The sequence below is a fragment of the Olea europaea genome, unplaced genomic scaffold (genome assembly GCF_002742605.1).
Source record: "Olea europaea var. sylvestris unplaced genomic scaffold, O_europaea_v1 scaffold991, whole genome shotgun sequence".
NCBI lineage: Eukaryota > Viridiplantae > Streptophyta > Magnoliopsida > Lamiales > Oleaceae > Olea > Olea europaea.
The window spans coordinates 142,086-161,170 of record NW_019268421.1 but is presented as its reverse complement, the minus strand read 5'-3'; the positions used below and the strand labels follow the sequence as shown (position 1 = coordinate 161,170).

Genomic DNA, 19,085 nt, shown 5'->3' with positions numbered 1-19,085 from the left:
AAAAAAAACAAAAAACAAAAAAAAAAAAATTCAAATTGTATTAGAGATATATTTAGCCCATGTTTGACCCCCATTAAATTACATTCCATTACATTTTATTTTTCTCTCTTCTATTTTCAACCACACAATTTTTCATAAAATAATATTACACGTAAATCGAAAAATTTTCCTTCTTTTTCAACCACTCATTTTTTCAACAAAACACTATTCCTCCCATTTTCATTACCAAAAATGGGGGCCAAACAGGAGCTTAGAGTGGGATGAATATATAAAATTTGTGTGGATTTATAGTGTTTAAGGAATGAATTTAATAAAGACAATATTGTAATGTGGCGTAGATGAAAATAGTAAATTTTTAAATTTTTAATATTTTAATAGTAATGGATTTAGCGTGTGATGAATATGTAAAATCGTGAAAATAACGCCAATCTTGCCGAAATCTTGTATGACATTTGTAAAATGTGCTTGTATGCTTTTAATGAAATTCTAAATTGTAAAACTTACTTGAAATCATCACAACAAGGTTGAATCACTTGTCTTTTGTTTGCTTGTCTTCTACCGCACTCATGTATTTTTCTCTCTATTTAGAAACCCGAATTTTGCATGTATCCTTTTGGTTTTCTTTTCATAATTGTGTAGTAATGGAAGTTGCATGGGAGTTATTTGTGGAGGGAAGGTTAATTTTCAAATTCATAACTCAACTTCTCACTCCATTTGTTCTCATGCAATTCAGGTCGAGTCAGCTCACATGTGCGATCAATTTTCTTTCAATATCTCTCACTTGCACATGATGGGCTTAACTTGATTCTAATATAATATCGATTATATTTATTCCAATATTTTCAAGTTCATACAGCTAAATGGATCGTACGATCAACAAGTTAATTTAAGAGCAGGCAACATTGTACACCTGTTAGGGATATATAGCAGCTCTATAAGAAGAAATATATTTTCTCGTTACACCTCAGACATATTTTGTAACACTAGTTCGAGTATTTCTAACCCCTTAATAAACTAAAGAACATACTCAACTTTTTCATATATTTTGTATTCACAATTGTGTCGTAAAATTCAAATAGTTAACACAATTGTCTGACCGGTGAATATAAGCTGAGGTGTTTGATAAAATAGTTTTCGTTTCCTACTTGAATCCCTTAATTTCAAAATTAGCTACTTTTCTAGACATTTCCCGTCAAATTGAATCAAACATCGTTATTGGTAACGTGCTAAAGTAGCAACACCAAAATAAAATTTTGAAAAACAATCAAAAGTCATAAGAGTATAAAATTGATGTTACAAGTGCCTCGAAAACTAGCTCAATGAATAAATAGGGATCAATTCTTTCATTTCTCATTAGTTGTTAAACTACACACGGTATGAAACAGAAGTTTTGGTGTTTTCTCCATTTCTTAGGGCTGATGTCTTTTCTTACATATTAAATACACTATACAGATTATAGTTCAGATATTCCTCGATATCTAACCTGAGTTTTTCTTATATTTATTTCTCTACACAATCTTAAATAAGAACTCAATCTGGCTTTGGGACAGATTTAATAGATAGCAAAATCCATTTCCATAACTTGTAATTTCATCTTAATACTCGTCAAGGTGACTGGATCATGTACACAACATGATCGTCATGTCTCATCACAGCACACACTAAAGTGTCTAAAGTGATTGTTCGTGTGAGTGAACAATTTCAACCTGTTTGATATACTTTTATGTGTGCATATTAAACAATAATTAAAAAAAATCACAACAAGAGATTACCTTTAATAAATGAACTCAAAGCATTGTTCATTAATGGACTTATATGAAAAGTTTACATGGTACATATACGCAATTCTAGAGATTTAACATGAGTAATAAAAACACCGTTTGGAATAGGTTTTGTAAATGGATCAACTATCTTTTGGTGCATAGAAATACAATGCAAACTCACTTCCTTTTTACCTATAATGTCTTTTACAAAATTATATTTTGTATTAATGTATATGATTTTGCTGTAATACTTGGGAGCTTTTGTGTATACAATAACTACCTAACTATCACAATAAATTAATATATGTCCCATATCACTGTTAAAGACTCTTAGATGCTGTAAGAATCTCTTTAACCAAAAATGCTTCTTGTGCAATTGAAGCATATGCTACAAATTCTGTTTCATTGTAGACAAGGAAACGCATGTCTATTTCTTACTATTCCAAGAGATGGCATCATTATTAAGCAAGAATAAATATCCCGAATTTGATTTGTTCTCTTATAGGATTTGACCCCAATTAGTATCCGTGTATCCTTCTAAGCACAAATTATTTTTGCATTCGTCGATATGATGAAATTTATAATTTCAAAATGCATTATCTACAAGTACGCGAAAAAAGTATATAAAATTCTAAAGAATTTTCATTGCAAACAGTCCTTTCAAACCATATTACTTTATCTTGAAGCATATGTCCCAATAATCGCCAACAAGAACAACAATTATTCCATGTTAGGAGCACACTTGTGCATGAGTTGCAACTAAAATATGGATTCCGGTGCCAATCAAAGATTACCCTCTATAAATTGAAAATAAAAGTTATACAAACGCTTTATTAACACGATCAGATTAATTCATTTGAAAAACAAACTACCAATAGAGACACTAACCACTAAAACCTTAGAAGAATAGCTTTTTCTCATTTTTTTTCAAACCAATTTTTCATTTATACTTTCATTTTTTGAATCGAAAAGACCCAAAATTATATCATTTTACTTCAAAAATTATTAAATACTTCCAATATAACTAAATAAACTAGCATAAAATCTCATTCATAGGGATAACAAACACTGCATTTAATCACATCGAAATAAACATAAAACAAATAAAATCAAAAAGGGAAAAAAACACCTGGTTGAACTTGAAATTGAGCAAAATTTGGTGTCGATCTTGGGGATGTTGATTTAGGTATAGGCACTAACAAGGATTTTGGGGTGCATTGTCAGGAGTTTTACTTTCCTTCGACGATGGTGTAGTTTTTGAGGGAGATGATTTAGGACGTGCTAGTGATGAAGTTGGGAGAATTTGAGCGTATTAATTACGGGAGTTAAAGTTTTAATTATTTTCAGGGTATTATTCTAATTAATTAGTTTTAGAGGGTATTGGGTCTAATTTTTCCAAAATGCATTATTCATGTCAAATCAATGAAAAATGTATGGTTAAAAAATAAGAAAAAATTTTATATTTGCGTGTAATATTATTTTATTGAAAAACGTGTGATTGAAATGATGTCAAATCACTATTAAAAAATATATTTTTTTTAAAAATAATATGGCTCAAACAAATCCTAACTTATACTTTAAATTAAAATTTCAATTTCAATTTCAATTTTTTTCCCAACAAGAGCTAAATAAATCTCACTCCGCATGCCTTTTTATTAGAGCTGTACAGACATCCATGGGTCATCTCACACAAGAATAATTACTGTTTTGTGCGGGTTAGTCGTTAACAATTAAAAGAGATCAGACAATTCTGTAAAGGACAAACCTCTTGAAACAAAGTCCCAATGAGGGGTGTTCTTTTATTGGCGATGACTTTACAATTGGAAATTAAAAACAAAATGCCTCCAAGGGGCGCAAGCACACGAGTTACTGAAAAAAGTTTTTAAGTCTAAGCTAAGAAATTTAAAATTACATGTTCTCTGTTCGAGAGTTTTTGATTCGGTCATTTGCTCTATGTCTTTTCTCCCTTTTATATTTCATGGATGATCTCTTTGTGACCAACCACCTAAAAACTGTTTGATCGTTCTACAACTGCCCACTTTCCTCGTAATGGCCAACTTGTCATGAAACTGTCTTTTTTAACTGCTGCCATTACTCTTCGTCGTTCAACCGTTTTCGATTGAATTCCTTGAATCCTGGAACGTGATAGGGCTGTTTTAATAACTACTTTGATAACTGCACTTCTTGATAACCACAACACTTTATGTTTGCTAAGACCTTAGGCGACTTGAAAGTTCGGGCGAGAATAGAGTAACAGCTCTGGGCGATTGCATGGCACTCCATTCGCACAGATTCTGGGCGACTTGCAAACTTGGGCGATGGCGTTACCGCGTTCTTGGGCCTCCCTATTTGGGCTTTCATCTTGAATTGTTTGATTGGGTTTCGTTCTTTGGGCTATTTGATTTGGGGACCCTCCAATTGGGCTTCATTCCTTGGGCCGTTCAATTTGGGCTGAATTTTTATGTGTCAACAATTACCCCCCAATATGGCAGAATTAATACCAATTATTAAATTTTGCCATATTCATTTTGTGTTTCCAGCAACATTTGACATTCCCAAGAATTTCAATCATTGTTTTCTTCCATAGTTTGAAAAGGTGCGACGTTTTGCAAACCCTTATAACCCCCAAACACGCCATTTCACTACACCAAATCACGCCACACTTTTTCGCGTCTCTCCCACGATTTACTGTTCATCTTTTGCTTCTCCGCTACGTAACTCTGAAAAAACTCCTTTTCATCCCTAATGGCTACTTTACAATCTCAAGCTGGTGACTCCTTTAGTTTTGATGACTTTCAGAAACTTCTGAATCGTCCATACATAACTCCGAGTTTTCTCGCGCCCGCCAATGTCGAACTCAATGAGTTCTACCTAGGTCCTTTCTTCAACAATGCAGAGGCAGTCGAACAGGCGGCAGTGGGCCAGCTGTTTTCTTGTACTCAAGGCCCTCCATTTCTAAACTCTCTGCCGCTGGGGCCACTTCGCGAAAGAGGTATTCGCACTTGGCCTAAATCTGATGTAAATTTCCGTAGGTGGCATGCTCGTCTTGTGGGCCATGGTCCTACTAAGGCACTTTTTGATAATGCTAAGATTTCTGATTTGTTAGAAATCTCTATTCTACCCCCTACTTTTGATTTAACACTTTTTTCGACCGCTTTGAGTTTTTGGTCTTCCGAGTATAATACCTTTATTTTCTCTCTTGGCCCCATGTCTATTACTTTAAGGGATGTTGGGGCCCTAGTGAATCTACCACCTTTGGACGATACCATTTTTCCTGGTATCTTGGTTTCTGGTGGCACCCCAAAGTTTGGTAAAAACTACACCGAGTCTTATTCAAGCCTGCAAACCCTTCACAATCATTCGAGCGCTGAGCCTTCCCATACTGAGCAAGTGCCTTTTCTTCTAGTTTGGCTTTGTAAATATGTTTTGTGTGTGTCAAGCATAAAGCCCTCCCTGAGTTATTTACCCATAGTACACGAATTAGCGTGTGGCAGGCCTTTGAATTTATGTTCTTTCTTTTTGGCTGCCCTTTATAGAGGCATGGCTTCTCTTCAAACTCAATTGAAGAATGGCGCATCTCCCACTGGTAGTGGACCTCTTTGGTTCACTCAATTGTGGTTGAGATCCTATTTTCCATTGCTTGGTGCTCCATCAATTTCTCGCTCCTCTGCTAGCTGCTATGGGCTAGCCATTGAGCCCTTGGCTCCTATAAATATGTCTAGAAGGGACATTTTTTTATTCTTTTATTCTTTGGATTCAATCCCTTCATTTTTTCCTTTTCCTCCTTTTTTAATTCCAAACTATGTGCATCCCCCCTCTACTATAGATAGCGCGAGCACCTCCCTGCTCATTTGGATCCAGTTTTTAACCGGGAGGGAGTTATTTCATGATATTTTAACTGGGATCAATGCCAAGGCAGGGGTAGAAATTTATGCTCCCCAAATTTTTGCTCGCCAACTTGGTTTCGGCCAAACTTGGCCTGTTCCTCCTTGCTATTCAAGGAACTTGATTGACCGCTTTCATATTATTAATAAGGCGGAGGCAGAGGCTATAAATGCTCGCAATCTTCTTTTAACAAGCTATTTTTCATTAGCCCCCTTCAATTCTAGCCACGCCATCCATCCTCTTTTTGAACAGCTCTGGCCGTCAGTGAATCGCAGATTGTTTGCGAATGATGCCAATCGTGTCTTTCATTCATTAGACCAGCTGAGCATTTCTTTCCCTCCTCCTGTTTTAGTCACTCCTTTGTCCATCCGGAGTCCTTCTCCTCCTCGTCGCGCTAAACAGTCTGCTCGTCCATCTTCTTCTCTCCCTGCCAAGCCTACTACAGCCAAGAGTACCCCAAGTCGCAAACAGTCAGCCTCAGCATCTCCCATTCTGGAGGATGATGTTGATGTTGATGATGATGGTGATACCCCTCTTATCGTCAGGAGAAAGGTAATTAAATTGGTTTACTCACAAGCATACTTTTCCATACTTGAAACTTTTCTGTGTGCTGATGATTTATTTGGATTCCTCAGAAAAGTTCAGCCTCTCCTTTAAAGGCTTTAGCATCGGCAGCTCCTGCTCCATCATCCTCCGCTGAGACTGCTTCATCCAAACCGATTTTATGAGGGGACTACGCTTAAAGAGACATCTTCAGTCCCAGAATCCTCATCACAACCCATGGATGAGCCACCTTCTTCCCAGGGTGTCAACCCCCCAAACATTGAAGCAGAAGGTAATTCAGTTTTTTGATGCCTTACCTTTGCTTGTGCTATTGGTTTCTGATTTTTTGCTCTCGAGGTCTGCAGATACTCCTATGAGTTTGCCTGTTGTGGCAACATCTTCTCGCTCAGACAAGGGGAAGTCCTCACGAATGGAGGAGTCACAGGTGGCAGACTTGGCTGAGGATATGCCATCTTCCACGATTGTTGATGAGGTAATCTTTGCTTCACTTTAATTTCCATCTTGTTCGTTGTAGTGAGAATCTTCAATATTGGCAATTTTCTTTGCAGGATGCTGACAAGATTGTGCTTCCAAGACTAGTTTGCTTCCTGGGGGCAAGTCAAGACATCTCCCCCTGCTCCATCTGATCGTCCTGCTGCTTCTTCAGAGGAAGATTTAAAGTTCCTCAAGCAGTCGATATTTGAGTATGTGTCCTTCATGGATATGGACATTGGTAGGGCTAGTGCTGCCAGACACAAGGATAAGCTTGAGCATTTGAATGCGAAGTTGGAGCAGGCACTGACACTTCCACCGCTCAATCTTTCTGCCGATTTTAAAGCGACGTTGACAGTTATCCACTCCGAGGTCCTCTCTTTGCTTGCCAAGAATGCTGAACTAAAGGCCAAAAGTACTCAATATTTTCGCGCCATATCTGAAAAAGAGTCTCTGCGTCTGGAGATCAACAAGGCTGAGGATGAGTTGAAAGAAATCTCTTCCGAAGTCATGATTAAAGACTCTTTGATGGTTAGTTTGGCTGCTCAGATGAAGGAATTTCAAGTCAAAATGGATGACTGTAAGGCGAGAATGGCTGCTAAAAAGCGCAACACCTCCCAGGAAATTGAGCGAACTAAGTCTTGGTTGAGCAGTACAAGAGGTTGGAAGTTGATGATGACGTCGTGGTCGAATTGAACATCACTTCCTCTCGACAGAACGAGGATTGGGAAAAACTTAGGGAACGAATTCGTTCAGTGTGAGGTGGACTGTAATTAAGACATATGACGCTTTTTTCTTTTGTAATTTCGCATTTGATTTTCCCTTTGTAACCTTGTTCATCATTAATGAACATATATTTTAACTTCTTGTGCATTTATTTGACGTTTGTCTTTTAATCGCCAATTCTTCAAGCATTTAACTGCTTTGTGCTAAAAAATCTTGCACATTTTCTTTTGATATTTTCACCACTTTTCCCAAGACTTTGGGCTATTTAATTCCATTTACTAGGCATAATGTGGCTGTTCATATTCTGTCTCTTTATCTCCACCTCCCTATAAATACATGTATGCTTCGCACTTTCCATCTTCCATCTTCATCTTCATTTTCTCATTCGAAACCAATTTGCTGTCATTGTTTAGCATTCTGACAATCAATCTGAAACCTTCGTCTTTCTATAAAAATGGATTGTTTGGTCCGCCCATTTTACTATTTGCCTTGATGTCACCTTTGGTGTGGGAGGTATAGAAAATATCTTTTGGTCAGCAGCAAAGTTTTTATCATCAAAGTTCTTCCCATCGTCTCTTTGTCCTTTACAAGGAGTTGATGATAGAAGGCAATTTTTGGGATGCTTGCGGGCCACCTTGCTTGCTGAGAGTGCTTCTCAGCCTCTTTGCCCGCCATTGCAGCGATACATTTAGGAAGGTGGTAAGGCCAGTTCACCCTCTTACTCGGCGATCCCACCATTGCAGCGATACATTTAGGAAGGCGGTGCGAGGCTAGTCCACCCTCTTACTCAGCGATCAACTGGGAGATTAGCTTACTTTTAATTGTAGTTTGTAGAGCATCCATTATTTGTATTTTTGCATCTTTATAATGAACGTTTGATAATAAAGGACTTTATTTGAACGTATTTTGCTCTGACCTTGTTATCCTTAATCGTTCAACATATTTTGATTATACTTTTATCTGTTCGCATTCCCATAAAGAAGGAACATATTTTTTCAAATATTTGCCGTTAATGAATCTCACGTGCTTGGTGCCATCTAAATCTTCCAAGTGATACGCTCCATTGGGCAACACACTGTTTATTTTATATGGTCCTTCCCAATTGGACGACCACTTCTCGTACTTTGAATCCTTGCTATCCAAAGGGAGTATCGTCTTCCAAACTAGTTCACCCAGGCTGAACGACTTGGCTATGACTTTTTTATTATAAAACTTAGCCATTCTTTATTTTTGAACTTGTAATCTATCTAAGACGTCCAACTTTAATTCGTCTAACCCCAATAAATTTTGAACTAGTGATTCAACATACTCATCATCACTCAACTTATGTTGCAAGCACACTCTAATCGATTGCACGTTAATTTCCATAGGTAAAACGGCCTCCTGTCCATAAACAAGTTGGAAAGGAGTAACTTTGGTACTTCACTGAGGTGATGTTCTATAAGCCCATAAGGCCTTGTTCAGAAATTCGTGCCAATTTCTGGCATTTTCATCTATCATCTTTCTGATGATATTTTTTAGAATCTTATTAGAAGATTCTGCTTGTCCGTTGGATTGAGCGTAGTATGGTGTGGAATTTACTAATTTAATCTCAAACTCGCTCAAAAATTTGTTCACTTGATCCCCATTCAAAGATGTTCCATGATCTACCATCAACGTTTGTGGAATTTCAAACCTATAAATGATGTGATCACGGATAAACTCTATGACATTCTTCTGGGTGATCTCTTTCAAATGTATCGCCTCTACCCACTTGGTGAAATAGTCGGTTGCAACTATAATAAAAGTATGTTGCTTGGACGATGGGGGATAAATCTTCCCTATCAAATCTATCGCCCAACCCTTGAACGGTCAAGGTTTAATAATAGGTGCCATCTTTCGTGCTGACGCCCTTTGTATTTGACCATGCTTTTGGCATGCTAGACAACTCTTTGCATACTGAACGCATAATTCTCCCATCTTTGGCCAAAAACATCCACTCCTAATAATTAACCATCTCATCCTTTGACCAGTTTGATGAGCTCCACATATCCCTTTGTGTACCTTAGCCATAATCGTCTTGGCTTCTTGCAAATTTACACACTTTAGTAATACACCATCAGAGCGTTTCTTAAACAACTCTTCATTTATTAGTGTACAGTTCAGCAAACACATCTTCATTTTCCTACTAATCCCTCCATTAGGTTCTTTAAGGAACCTTTTAATCTCTGTTCTCCAATCCAATCCATTGCATCTTCATCTTGTATGCAGTGAAGTTCAATCTTTCTTGCCCTTCTTTGAGTCACGGGCAATATGATTCCATATTCACAAGTAGACTTCCAATTCAAAACCTTCGAGTACCCTGAGGCCATTTGGGCTAACTCATTTGTCACGTCATTATATATCCTATTAACGTAATGAAGTTCTACTTGGTCGAATTCTTCTAACAATTCTTGGGCGATCTCATATTGACTTATAATAGAATCACTTTGGATTTAAAATCATCAATCAATTGGTGGATTACCAATTGAGAATCGCCCCTAACGATCACATTTCTTACTCCCATATCTATCATTAGTTCTAGGCCTACAATTAAGGCTTCATATTCGGCCTGATTGTTGGTGCACATTCTGTCTAAAGTGAATGCGAACTTGTAGCAAATCCCTAAAAGATTAATCAATGCTGCTCATACTCCTACACCTTTATAGGCTTTTGATCCATCGAAATACAACACCCAAGGTTTTAACTCGAACGAATTGATTTCTAGTTCAATTTTTTCAGGCATGTCAAGGCATGGGTGATCGGCTAGAAAGTTAGCCAAAGCTTGATTTTTGACTGCCTTTTGAGGTATATATTGTATCTTGAATTCTGATAAAGATAGTGTCCAAAGGCCTACCCTTTGGTGTAAAATAGGGCGCGAGAACATATATTTAACTAAATTTACTTTAAAAATTAAATAAACGGTTACGGGCCGTAAATAAGCCCTTAATTTTGTACATGTGAAATACAATGCAAAACATAATTTTTCGATAGTAGAGTAATTACCAAATTGGTCTTCCTATGCGACCATTCAAGCTATTGATTCTTTTTCAGCCGATACATACATTTTCATTGGCCGTCCTTGGATTGGTGACACCAACATTGGTGGACTTGATAAATATGTCTTCAGGCTTTCAAAAGCCTTTTGATGTTCTTCTTTCTAGACGTATTCGTCCTAATTTTTCAGCTTTAAAAGCGGCAAAAAGATTTTAGTTCGCCCTGCATAGTTAGAAATAAAGCGTATTAAAAAGTTTACTTGGCCTAGAAACCTTTTCAATTCTTTTTGGTTGCTCGGTGGTTTGGTCTCTAAAATGACCTTCGCTTTATTTTTATCAAATTCAATCCCTCTCTTGTGTACTAAGAAACCAAGAAAATTCCATGCATTAACACCAAATGCACATTTCAAGGGATTCAACTTTAGCATATATTGCTTCATTCGCTCAAACGAACATCTTAACTGTTCGAAATGGTCATCTTCTTTAATGGATTTGACTACTGTGTCATCTACATACACTTCAACAAACTTGCCTATCATATCATGAAAGATTAAATTCATTGCCCTTTGGTAAGTTGCTCCTACAGTTTTTAGGCCGAAAGACATAACCACCCATTCAAAACATCTTAGAGACCCAGGGCATCTAAAGGCAGTTTTGTGTATGTTTTCTTCAGCTATATAAATTTGATTGTATCCTGAATACCCATCCATGAAAGAATACATGACATGTCCGGCATTCGAGTCTACTAAAGAATCCACCGTGGGCATTGAATACTCATCTTTGGGTGTAGCTATGTTTAAATTCCTAAAGTCTATTCACCCTTAGTTTACCATTCTTTTTTAGTACTGGCACGATATTGGACAACCATTCGACATATCTGGCTGTTCTAATAAAACCTGCTTTCAATAATCGCTCTATCTCTTTCTTAATCTCAGGAAGCACATTAGGAGCAAAACGCATAGGAGGCTGCCTATGAGGTTTAAAATTAGGCTTAGTTGATAACCTATGTTCCACCAAGTCTCTATCTAAACCAGGCATTTGTTCATATTCCCAAGCAAAATAATCTTTATACTCCTTTAACAAAGCGATTAATTTATCACTAACCTCTTGATCGAGCATTTGGTTGATGAACGTTGGACGGTCTTCTCCTTCATTGCCAATATTTACTTTGATCAGAGGATCTTGTGCTTGAGCGTATCCAGGTTTAATGATCCGCATCACTTCATCGTCCAATTCCCTTGTAAGTACTTCTTCTTCTAAACAGTCCACCTTGTTGACTTCTTGGCCAATGCTTTGTTCTAACTCGAATACTGCTAATTTGTCCTTCAGTGCTTTCAGGGCTGTCTCTTCTTTCGCCTTGTCATTGCATTCCTTATTGAAAGACATTAGTCTGGCTTTGAAGGCATGAATGTCGGCAATTTACTTTCGTAACTTAGAATCCATTCAAGACTCTTTGATTATTCTTTTGCCAATTACTGGCTCTTCCAGGGCCACTATATTTGGCCTCATCTGTCTGAACATTTCAGTGAGTGCGTCCACTGAAAATGGCTCTTCGCTTTGCGCGATAACTTGAGTTTCTTCCCCATCTTGTACTACCCTGACAGGTCCATAGTTTCCTTCGTACATGAACTTTTCCACCGAGTTTGCTTCTACGACAAAAGGCCTATGATCGGCCTGTACCACCTCTACTTCGCCTTTGTTATTCCAAAAGATCAGGCATTGATGGAGCGATGAGGGTATACAGCGACTTTCGCGTATCCAATCTCTTCCTAGTAACACATTGTAACTAGTAGGACAACCATCTATTACAAAAAAGACTGTGGTCCTAGTAGTCGTCCCTATAGTTATGTCCAATGGCATAACTCCCTTAGCCGAAGTTGCTCCTTTATTGAAACTCGTAAGGATGACTTCTGTAATAATCATGTCACCCTCTGTCTTTGCGAACTTCCTCATCATCCTGGATTGAATGGTGTTTATAGCTGCTCCATTGTCAACAAGCACTTTTGCCACAGGGATGCCGTTAACTAAAGCTTTAACGTACAATGGCCTCAAGTGTTTAGTTAATTTCATGGCTGGTCGTTTAAAAATAACCTTTTCGGCAGCCTCTATTTCTACTTCCTGCTTATTTTCTGTCGAATTATCCTCCTGTGATAAGTCGACGTGCAGCATATCGCGTTGATCCTCTGTCTCCTGAATTTCCTTCTTTCTTTTTTCTAATGCTTCCTCATCAGTTACCCAACCTGTGGGAGGGGGCATTATTCTTGGAGGTGATCCATACTTTTCAGAGCAAGACACTCTCTTCTTCCTTTTGGGTGGCCCGTACAGTACGTAGAAATCGAAAGGACGCCCAGATGGTTCTCCCAACAAATCTACTTCGCGAACTCCCTCTCGATGTAGTTGCTTCAACAGAGTATTGCGCGATACTCCTCTCTTTCTTCCTTCTGCTTCTAGGGCGATTTCTTCTTCAATGTCTGTCATCCCGTCGTCTTCTTCATCGTTGTAGGCCTCTCTAGAAGTCTGACCTTCTTCACATTCCAGCACGCAAGCCTCTCCTTCGTTGTCCTCCCCTTCTTCTTCTTCTTTTTCTTTATTCTTGAATTCATTGGCCAGTAAGTAATTTTTGGCCACGACAGGAGGTAAGGTATTGAACTGGATAGTAAGGGGCTGATCTGGATCTTCTCCATCCCTTCTGTCCCACTCAAACTTTGATCTCCCAGAAGAAGTTTCTGGCAGTTCCTTCATTGATTCATCTGTACCGGTCTCTTCACTATCTTTGAGGACATTTTGATTGGCTACCTTGAATAGTTTAGGCGCTTTAGGATGTGGCACTCCATGTTGCTACCTCATCATTCGTTCATAGTTTCGTTGGAAACGCCTTTGTTGGGTTCTAGTCATCTCATCAAAGGATATTACCCTTCCTGTATTATACTGGAACGAATGCCATACATTTGGCCAGCGAGGTTGCGGCCTGAATGTTCTTCCATTATCTGCTGGCCGGAACTGCCTCTCAAAAGGCGGTCCTCTATAGAATGATGTACCTCGCACTCTACCAGGCTGAGTGTTTGGGAAGAAAGTAGGGTGATGGGGATGCTGCCATATCCCTGGTTTCTCCGTATTTCCATTCACTTCTCTTTTACATCTTGCACATAGGACGTCTTCGCCCTTTTTTGGTTCTTTCCCCTTGATTCGTTCAAAGACACTGGGATGTGGTCTAGGATACTCTTCTCCATCATCTACGACCAACTTGAATTTTGACAACTTGTTTTTGAAACCAGACGTCACCATGTTCACTCCAAGTGGCTGTGGAAAATGATTTTCATCCACTGCCATCTTCTTCTTATCGTCGAACGTAATTCATCCTGATTCAATGGCATCTTGCAATACATGGCAAAAAACCAAGCAATTGTTAGTCAAATGTGACTATGCATTATGCCACTTACAATATTTTTTACTCTTAATTTGTTCAGTGTTTGGCAATTTGTGCTTATCGCTCAACTTTATCTGCTTATCCCTATATAATTTATCAAATATAAGGTCAGCTTTGGTTACATCGAACGAGAACGTTCTAGCCTTTATGTTTCCATCTTTTATGGGCTCATCTTTGCCCGATGGTCTAGGCTTGGCCATTATGGGACAAGTATACGTATCTCCTTTGACCAATTCGGCGAAACACATTTCGGCCTGATCGTATGACTCGTCGCTGATGGTATGAACGTCAAAATTTGGGTCTTTGTAATAAGTCCCTTTACTAGAATTTTTCATCTGTTCTTCCTCTCTTATCAGTCGTTCATACCTTATCACATTCGTACTCAACTGGAAAAGGTCAGGAAATTCCTTGTCCTGAAATTTCTTTTTTAAATCAAAGTTCAAGCAGTCCTGAACGATTTTGATAAATTCTTTTTCAGGCAGAGGTACAAAACACTTGCTTCTTGCTGTCTTGAACCTTTGGAGAAAACTTTCTGCCCATTCGTTTGGCATTTGACGTAGATTCGCCAGATCAGTCAAAGTGACTTCAGACTCAGTTTTATAAAACTGAGCGTGAAATAGCTGTTCCAATTGTTGCCATGTTTGAACAGAGTTCGTTGGCAAGTTGATGAACCAGGAGAAAGCTACTCCTGTTAATGAATTAGGGAAAAGTCTCATTTTATGGTAATCGGTTACATCACCACTTTGCAATGTGAATCGCCCTATGTGTTCTAGAGTAGACACCTTTCCTAAACCGATAAACAGTGAGAATTCTGGCACTTTATACTCTCTAGACCATGTATATGCTTGGTCTACCCAATCAGGATATGGCTTTATGTAAGTCGGCCTAACGACGGGACGCACCCCAAAAGCCATCTGATCCTGTACGATTTTCATAATCTGATTCCTCAACATGACGTTGGGGTCATATGGAATTCCTATAGGCTGGTTAACCGGTTGATTTGCACGAGGCCTGATGTTTGGTCCTTGATTGGCAACAAAGTTACCATGATTAGAGCTATTACCATTAGCCTGAACATCTATTCCCTCATTAACACATTGGGTATTCTGTCTATTGTTTAGGACATTATCTCTTATGTTTGGATTACCCCCCAAGTTAGGCGTACCACTACCATTGTTCTGATTTGACAGTGCAGTACCCCCTTGGTTTGAAGTAGAGGGGCCAGAAAGTGGTTCTACCCCTTGATTCGGATTTAGGACTGAGGGATTATGTCCCACAATTGTCCTAGTTTGAAAGTGATTTGCAAGAGGTATAATCGGTTGACATATTTGGCCTACTAACTTATTCATTGTTTCGTTCAAAGTGTCTAGTTGTTTGGCCATGTTGTCATAATGTGCATTCCCATTTTGGGTAAATCTTTCCATATTATGAATACTTCGAAGATTTACCTATTCAACGACGTCTTGTGTGAGTTCTCCAAGTAATGCACGCATGGTTCGAGGACTCAACTCCGTCGTTGGTTCGTAGCGACTGTTACTGCTCTGATTCTGTCCATCTGTTCGTGGAGAGGCATACTGCTCCTCATATCGCTCGATCACAGACTGGACTCCTCCCTGACTTGCTGCTTCCTTATCGGATCTCTGAGACATATTGTTTCACTTTTTGTATTTTCAACACCAAACACCACCGTCCCACCGGGCGTGCCAAATTGTTTCGCGCAGGTTAATCGCTAACAATTAAAAGGGATCAGACGATTGTGTAAGGGACAAACCTCTTGAGACAAAGTCCCAAAAAGGGGTGTTCTTTTATTAGCGATGACTTTACAATTGGAAATTAAAAACAAAATGCTTCCAAGGGGCGCAAGCACACGAGTTACTGAAAAAAGTGTTTAAATCTAAGCTAAGAAATTTAAAATTACATGTTCTCTGTTCGAGAGTTTTTGATTCGGTCCTTTGCTCTAAGTTTTTTCTCCCTTTCATACTTTATGGACGATCTCTTTGTGATCAACCGCCTAAAAACTGCTTGATCGTTCTACAACTGCCCACTTTCCTCGTAATGGCCAACTTGTCATGAAACTGCCTTTTTAACTGCTGCCATTACTCTTTGTCGTTCAACCGTTTTCGATTGAATTCCTTGAATCGTGGAACGTGATAGGGCTGCTTTAATAACTGCTTTGATAACTGCACTTTTTGATAACCACAACACTTTATGTTTGCTAAGACCTTGGGCGACTTGAAAGTTCGGACGAGAATAGAGTAACAGCTCTGGGCGATTGCATGGCACTCCATTCGCTCAGATTCTGGGCGACTTACAAACTTGGGCGATGGCGTTACCGCGTTCTTGGGCCTTCCTATTTGGGCTTTCATCTTGAATTGTTTGATTGAGCTTCGTTCTTTGGATTATTTGATTTGGGGACCCTTCAATTGGACCTCATTCCTTGGGCCGTTCAATTTGGACTGAATTTTTATGTGTCAACAATTACATTTTGAAATGTTCGCGTTCTGATTGGTCGAATGACGTTGTTCGGAGATATAATTAGTGATCAGATACAACGCAAACACCGTGCACCAGCTTTTCTCTCATCCATTAATACGGCAAAACACGTCTCAGTGTGTTCTCTAATTTTATTTTTTTCGTTTGATAATATTGACGATGATCGAATATGGGGCGATAGAAGATGAACAAGTCGATTGGGACCATGTAAATTTCGATAGCTTTGATGAGACCGCCGCCGATGAATTATACCCTAATTCTTCTCCCGATGCGAGGACTCTGCCGATCGAGCAGCTTCAATTGAACTATATGGCTGATCAAGAGGAATTGTTTGACGCCGATGAGTTTTTGTTGGATGTGCTTTTGGATTCTCCTGCAGAGTCTGGTTCGGATCAGGCTGGTGAGGTGAGTATTGTTCCAAAAGCCAAGAATTTGGTGGAGAAGGGCCATGAGAATCAGGCGGATGTCCTGCCGGCGGAGAATAACTTTGTCGATGTTGTAGATGATGACGATGATGATCCCATAGCCAAAAAACGTAAGAGGTATTATTTTCCTAATTTCAATTTTGTTGATTGCGTACTATCAATTTTTTAGTTGAAGATTTTGAATTGCCCTGTGTATGAAATAAAATTACAACCTCAATAAATGATTAGTAAGTGCCGAGTTTTACAATGATTATGAGGATTCCACAAACATCTTTGGCTAAGACTAAAAAAGAAAAAGTATTTTGTTCAAAAGAAATAAAGCTTTACTTCTTTTGAAGAGAACTGTGGATGATAGGCTGAGGGCTGTCCCTCTCTGCTTCCCTTAATATGAACCTTGAGGTGTGACTAAGCTCCTGAAGAGATTGCTGAGCCAAGCTCCAAGACACTCTCCCAGTAAGCCACTTTTAATGAACTAGTAAAAGTGAAACCTAGTACAAGACAAAGTGAAACCTAGTACAAGACTGTAACTTAAAAGAAATCCTATTTGAGATTAAGGCGTGGGTTTAGAAGCCTATTAGTACCTTTGATTAAGGCTCAGCCAAACATGCTCCATTTGCCCTATAAGTGATTTGTGTAAGCGAAGTGTTAAGCACTGATACTCGGAATGTTTAAAGATTTGGGACAACATGACTGAATTAACAAGTTTGTATAGACTTTATACACGTTAATTAATTTAATTATAATTTATACATGATAAATATATATTGATTTTTCGTATTCTCATATTTTTAATAAACAATAGACATTTTGCTTGCATTTCATTTGGTTCTTCGAACAATAATGTCCTCCCCTAAAGACAAAAATTGCAATTTAGCAGATTGTACTAGTTAGAGAATTTGTTGAGTTGAACTTTAGATTGTAGTTGTATTTACAACAGGTTTGGTTAGGAATTAAAATTTCTTTTGGTCACTCGGAAACTTTGCTGGTCCTGGAAGTTCAAAACGGACTCCTACATGAAGTCGAAATTGGGCTCTCCAATTTGTGCCGATCATTGAAACTGTAAATTTAGTTGTATTTACAACGTGTTTGGCTAGGAACATTAAGCAGCAAAGTCTGTTTTTTCTTTTCACTTTTGTAGAGTGTAGAGTCTTATTTTTGGACTCTGCTCGAGAGTCTAAGTGGACACGTGTGGAATCCAAATTGGACACTCCAGTTTGTGCTGATGATACAGTAAATAAGTTGAATGCCTATGCGACCTGGAAATCCTATTTGATTTGTATGAAAGGGGTGTATGCAGCCACGACTTCATGAGAAAAATTAGTAAATGTAGATATTCTTTTCTTTATTTCCTATACTCAGTGTTTTTCTAATTATCATGTCTACTGCTCCAGCTTTTGAGTAATAAATTAGGCACCCACAGATCTTGTATTATGCACTTGAGAATTGACTGGAAGGTTGGTGGTGAGGGTATCTGATTTAATGGCGAGCTAAAAACATCAATTTGAATAATTCCAGCCTATTTAGCTTAATATTTATCATTAGAAATTAGTGGTCTAGTAGTCAACCTTTTTTGTTAAATTTGATATGCTGGGTGAAAAAAAAATTTTACAAATGAAAATTTTGAATTATGCATGACTGGTTATCATATAAATTAGGATTTTTATTTCTGTAACATTTTCACTTGTATTGAACTTTTGGAAATAATTCTGAAGTAATACACAATATCTGGCCGTATTGATTTCAAAATTAATGCAACTGTCCAGTCAAAACATGAATCATACAGTGGAATAAATAAATTAAAAGACCATTACTAACTTATGTTTAAGATTAAGTTATATAATTTAGAGTAATTTAGTATCATTACTTCGTAAAGCATATGATTCAGTTGGCTCACTATGAATCCACACGGCCATATCTAATTTTCAAAGCGAGTACCCCAGATGTGGTGGCACCTCGAACACTAGAGAGAAATCTGGAGCAGTAGACAAGACAATTGAAAAAGAATAGAAGACTCAGAATATTTCTATTCATTATGTTTTTCATAAATTGGATGGAATTAAGCCCCTATTTGGTGCCATTATTTCCATTTTAAAGAGTTTTTATTTTTTGGGAGAATGTATGGTTAAAAAATTAGGAAAAGTTTGGATTTACGTACATAATATTTTATTGTGTGAATGCGTTGTTAAAAATAATCCCGTAGAAAAAAGAGTTTTAAAACAATGGGAATTAAACAGGGGCTAAATACTGTTTCTGTAATTTCTCAGTAAAAGGTCTCCACTAGGAAAGTTGTTTTTGCCCTCTCAAATAAAATGATCTT

The 19,085-nt window shown here is 38.1% G+C and overlaps 1 protein-coding gene across 1 annotated transcript in view; it reads left to right on the top strand.

Moving 5' to 3' along the window:
* Window positions 1-16,391: 16,391 nt before the first annotated feature.
* The window catches only part of LOC111392864 (bZIP transcription factor 60-like), a 5,726-nt gene continuing 3,032 nt past the window's right edge, over window positions 16,392-19,085 (top strand). The window contains exon 1 of the mRNA XM_023018262.1: window positions 16,392-16,885. Coding sequence (XP_022874030.1) covers window positions 16,503-16,885 — 383 coding nt within the window. The 5' untranslated portion in view covers window positions 16,392-16,502. The remainder of the gene's footprint in view (window positions 16,886-19,085) is intronic.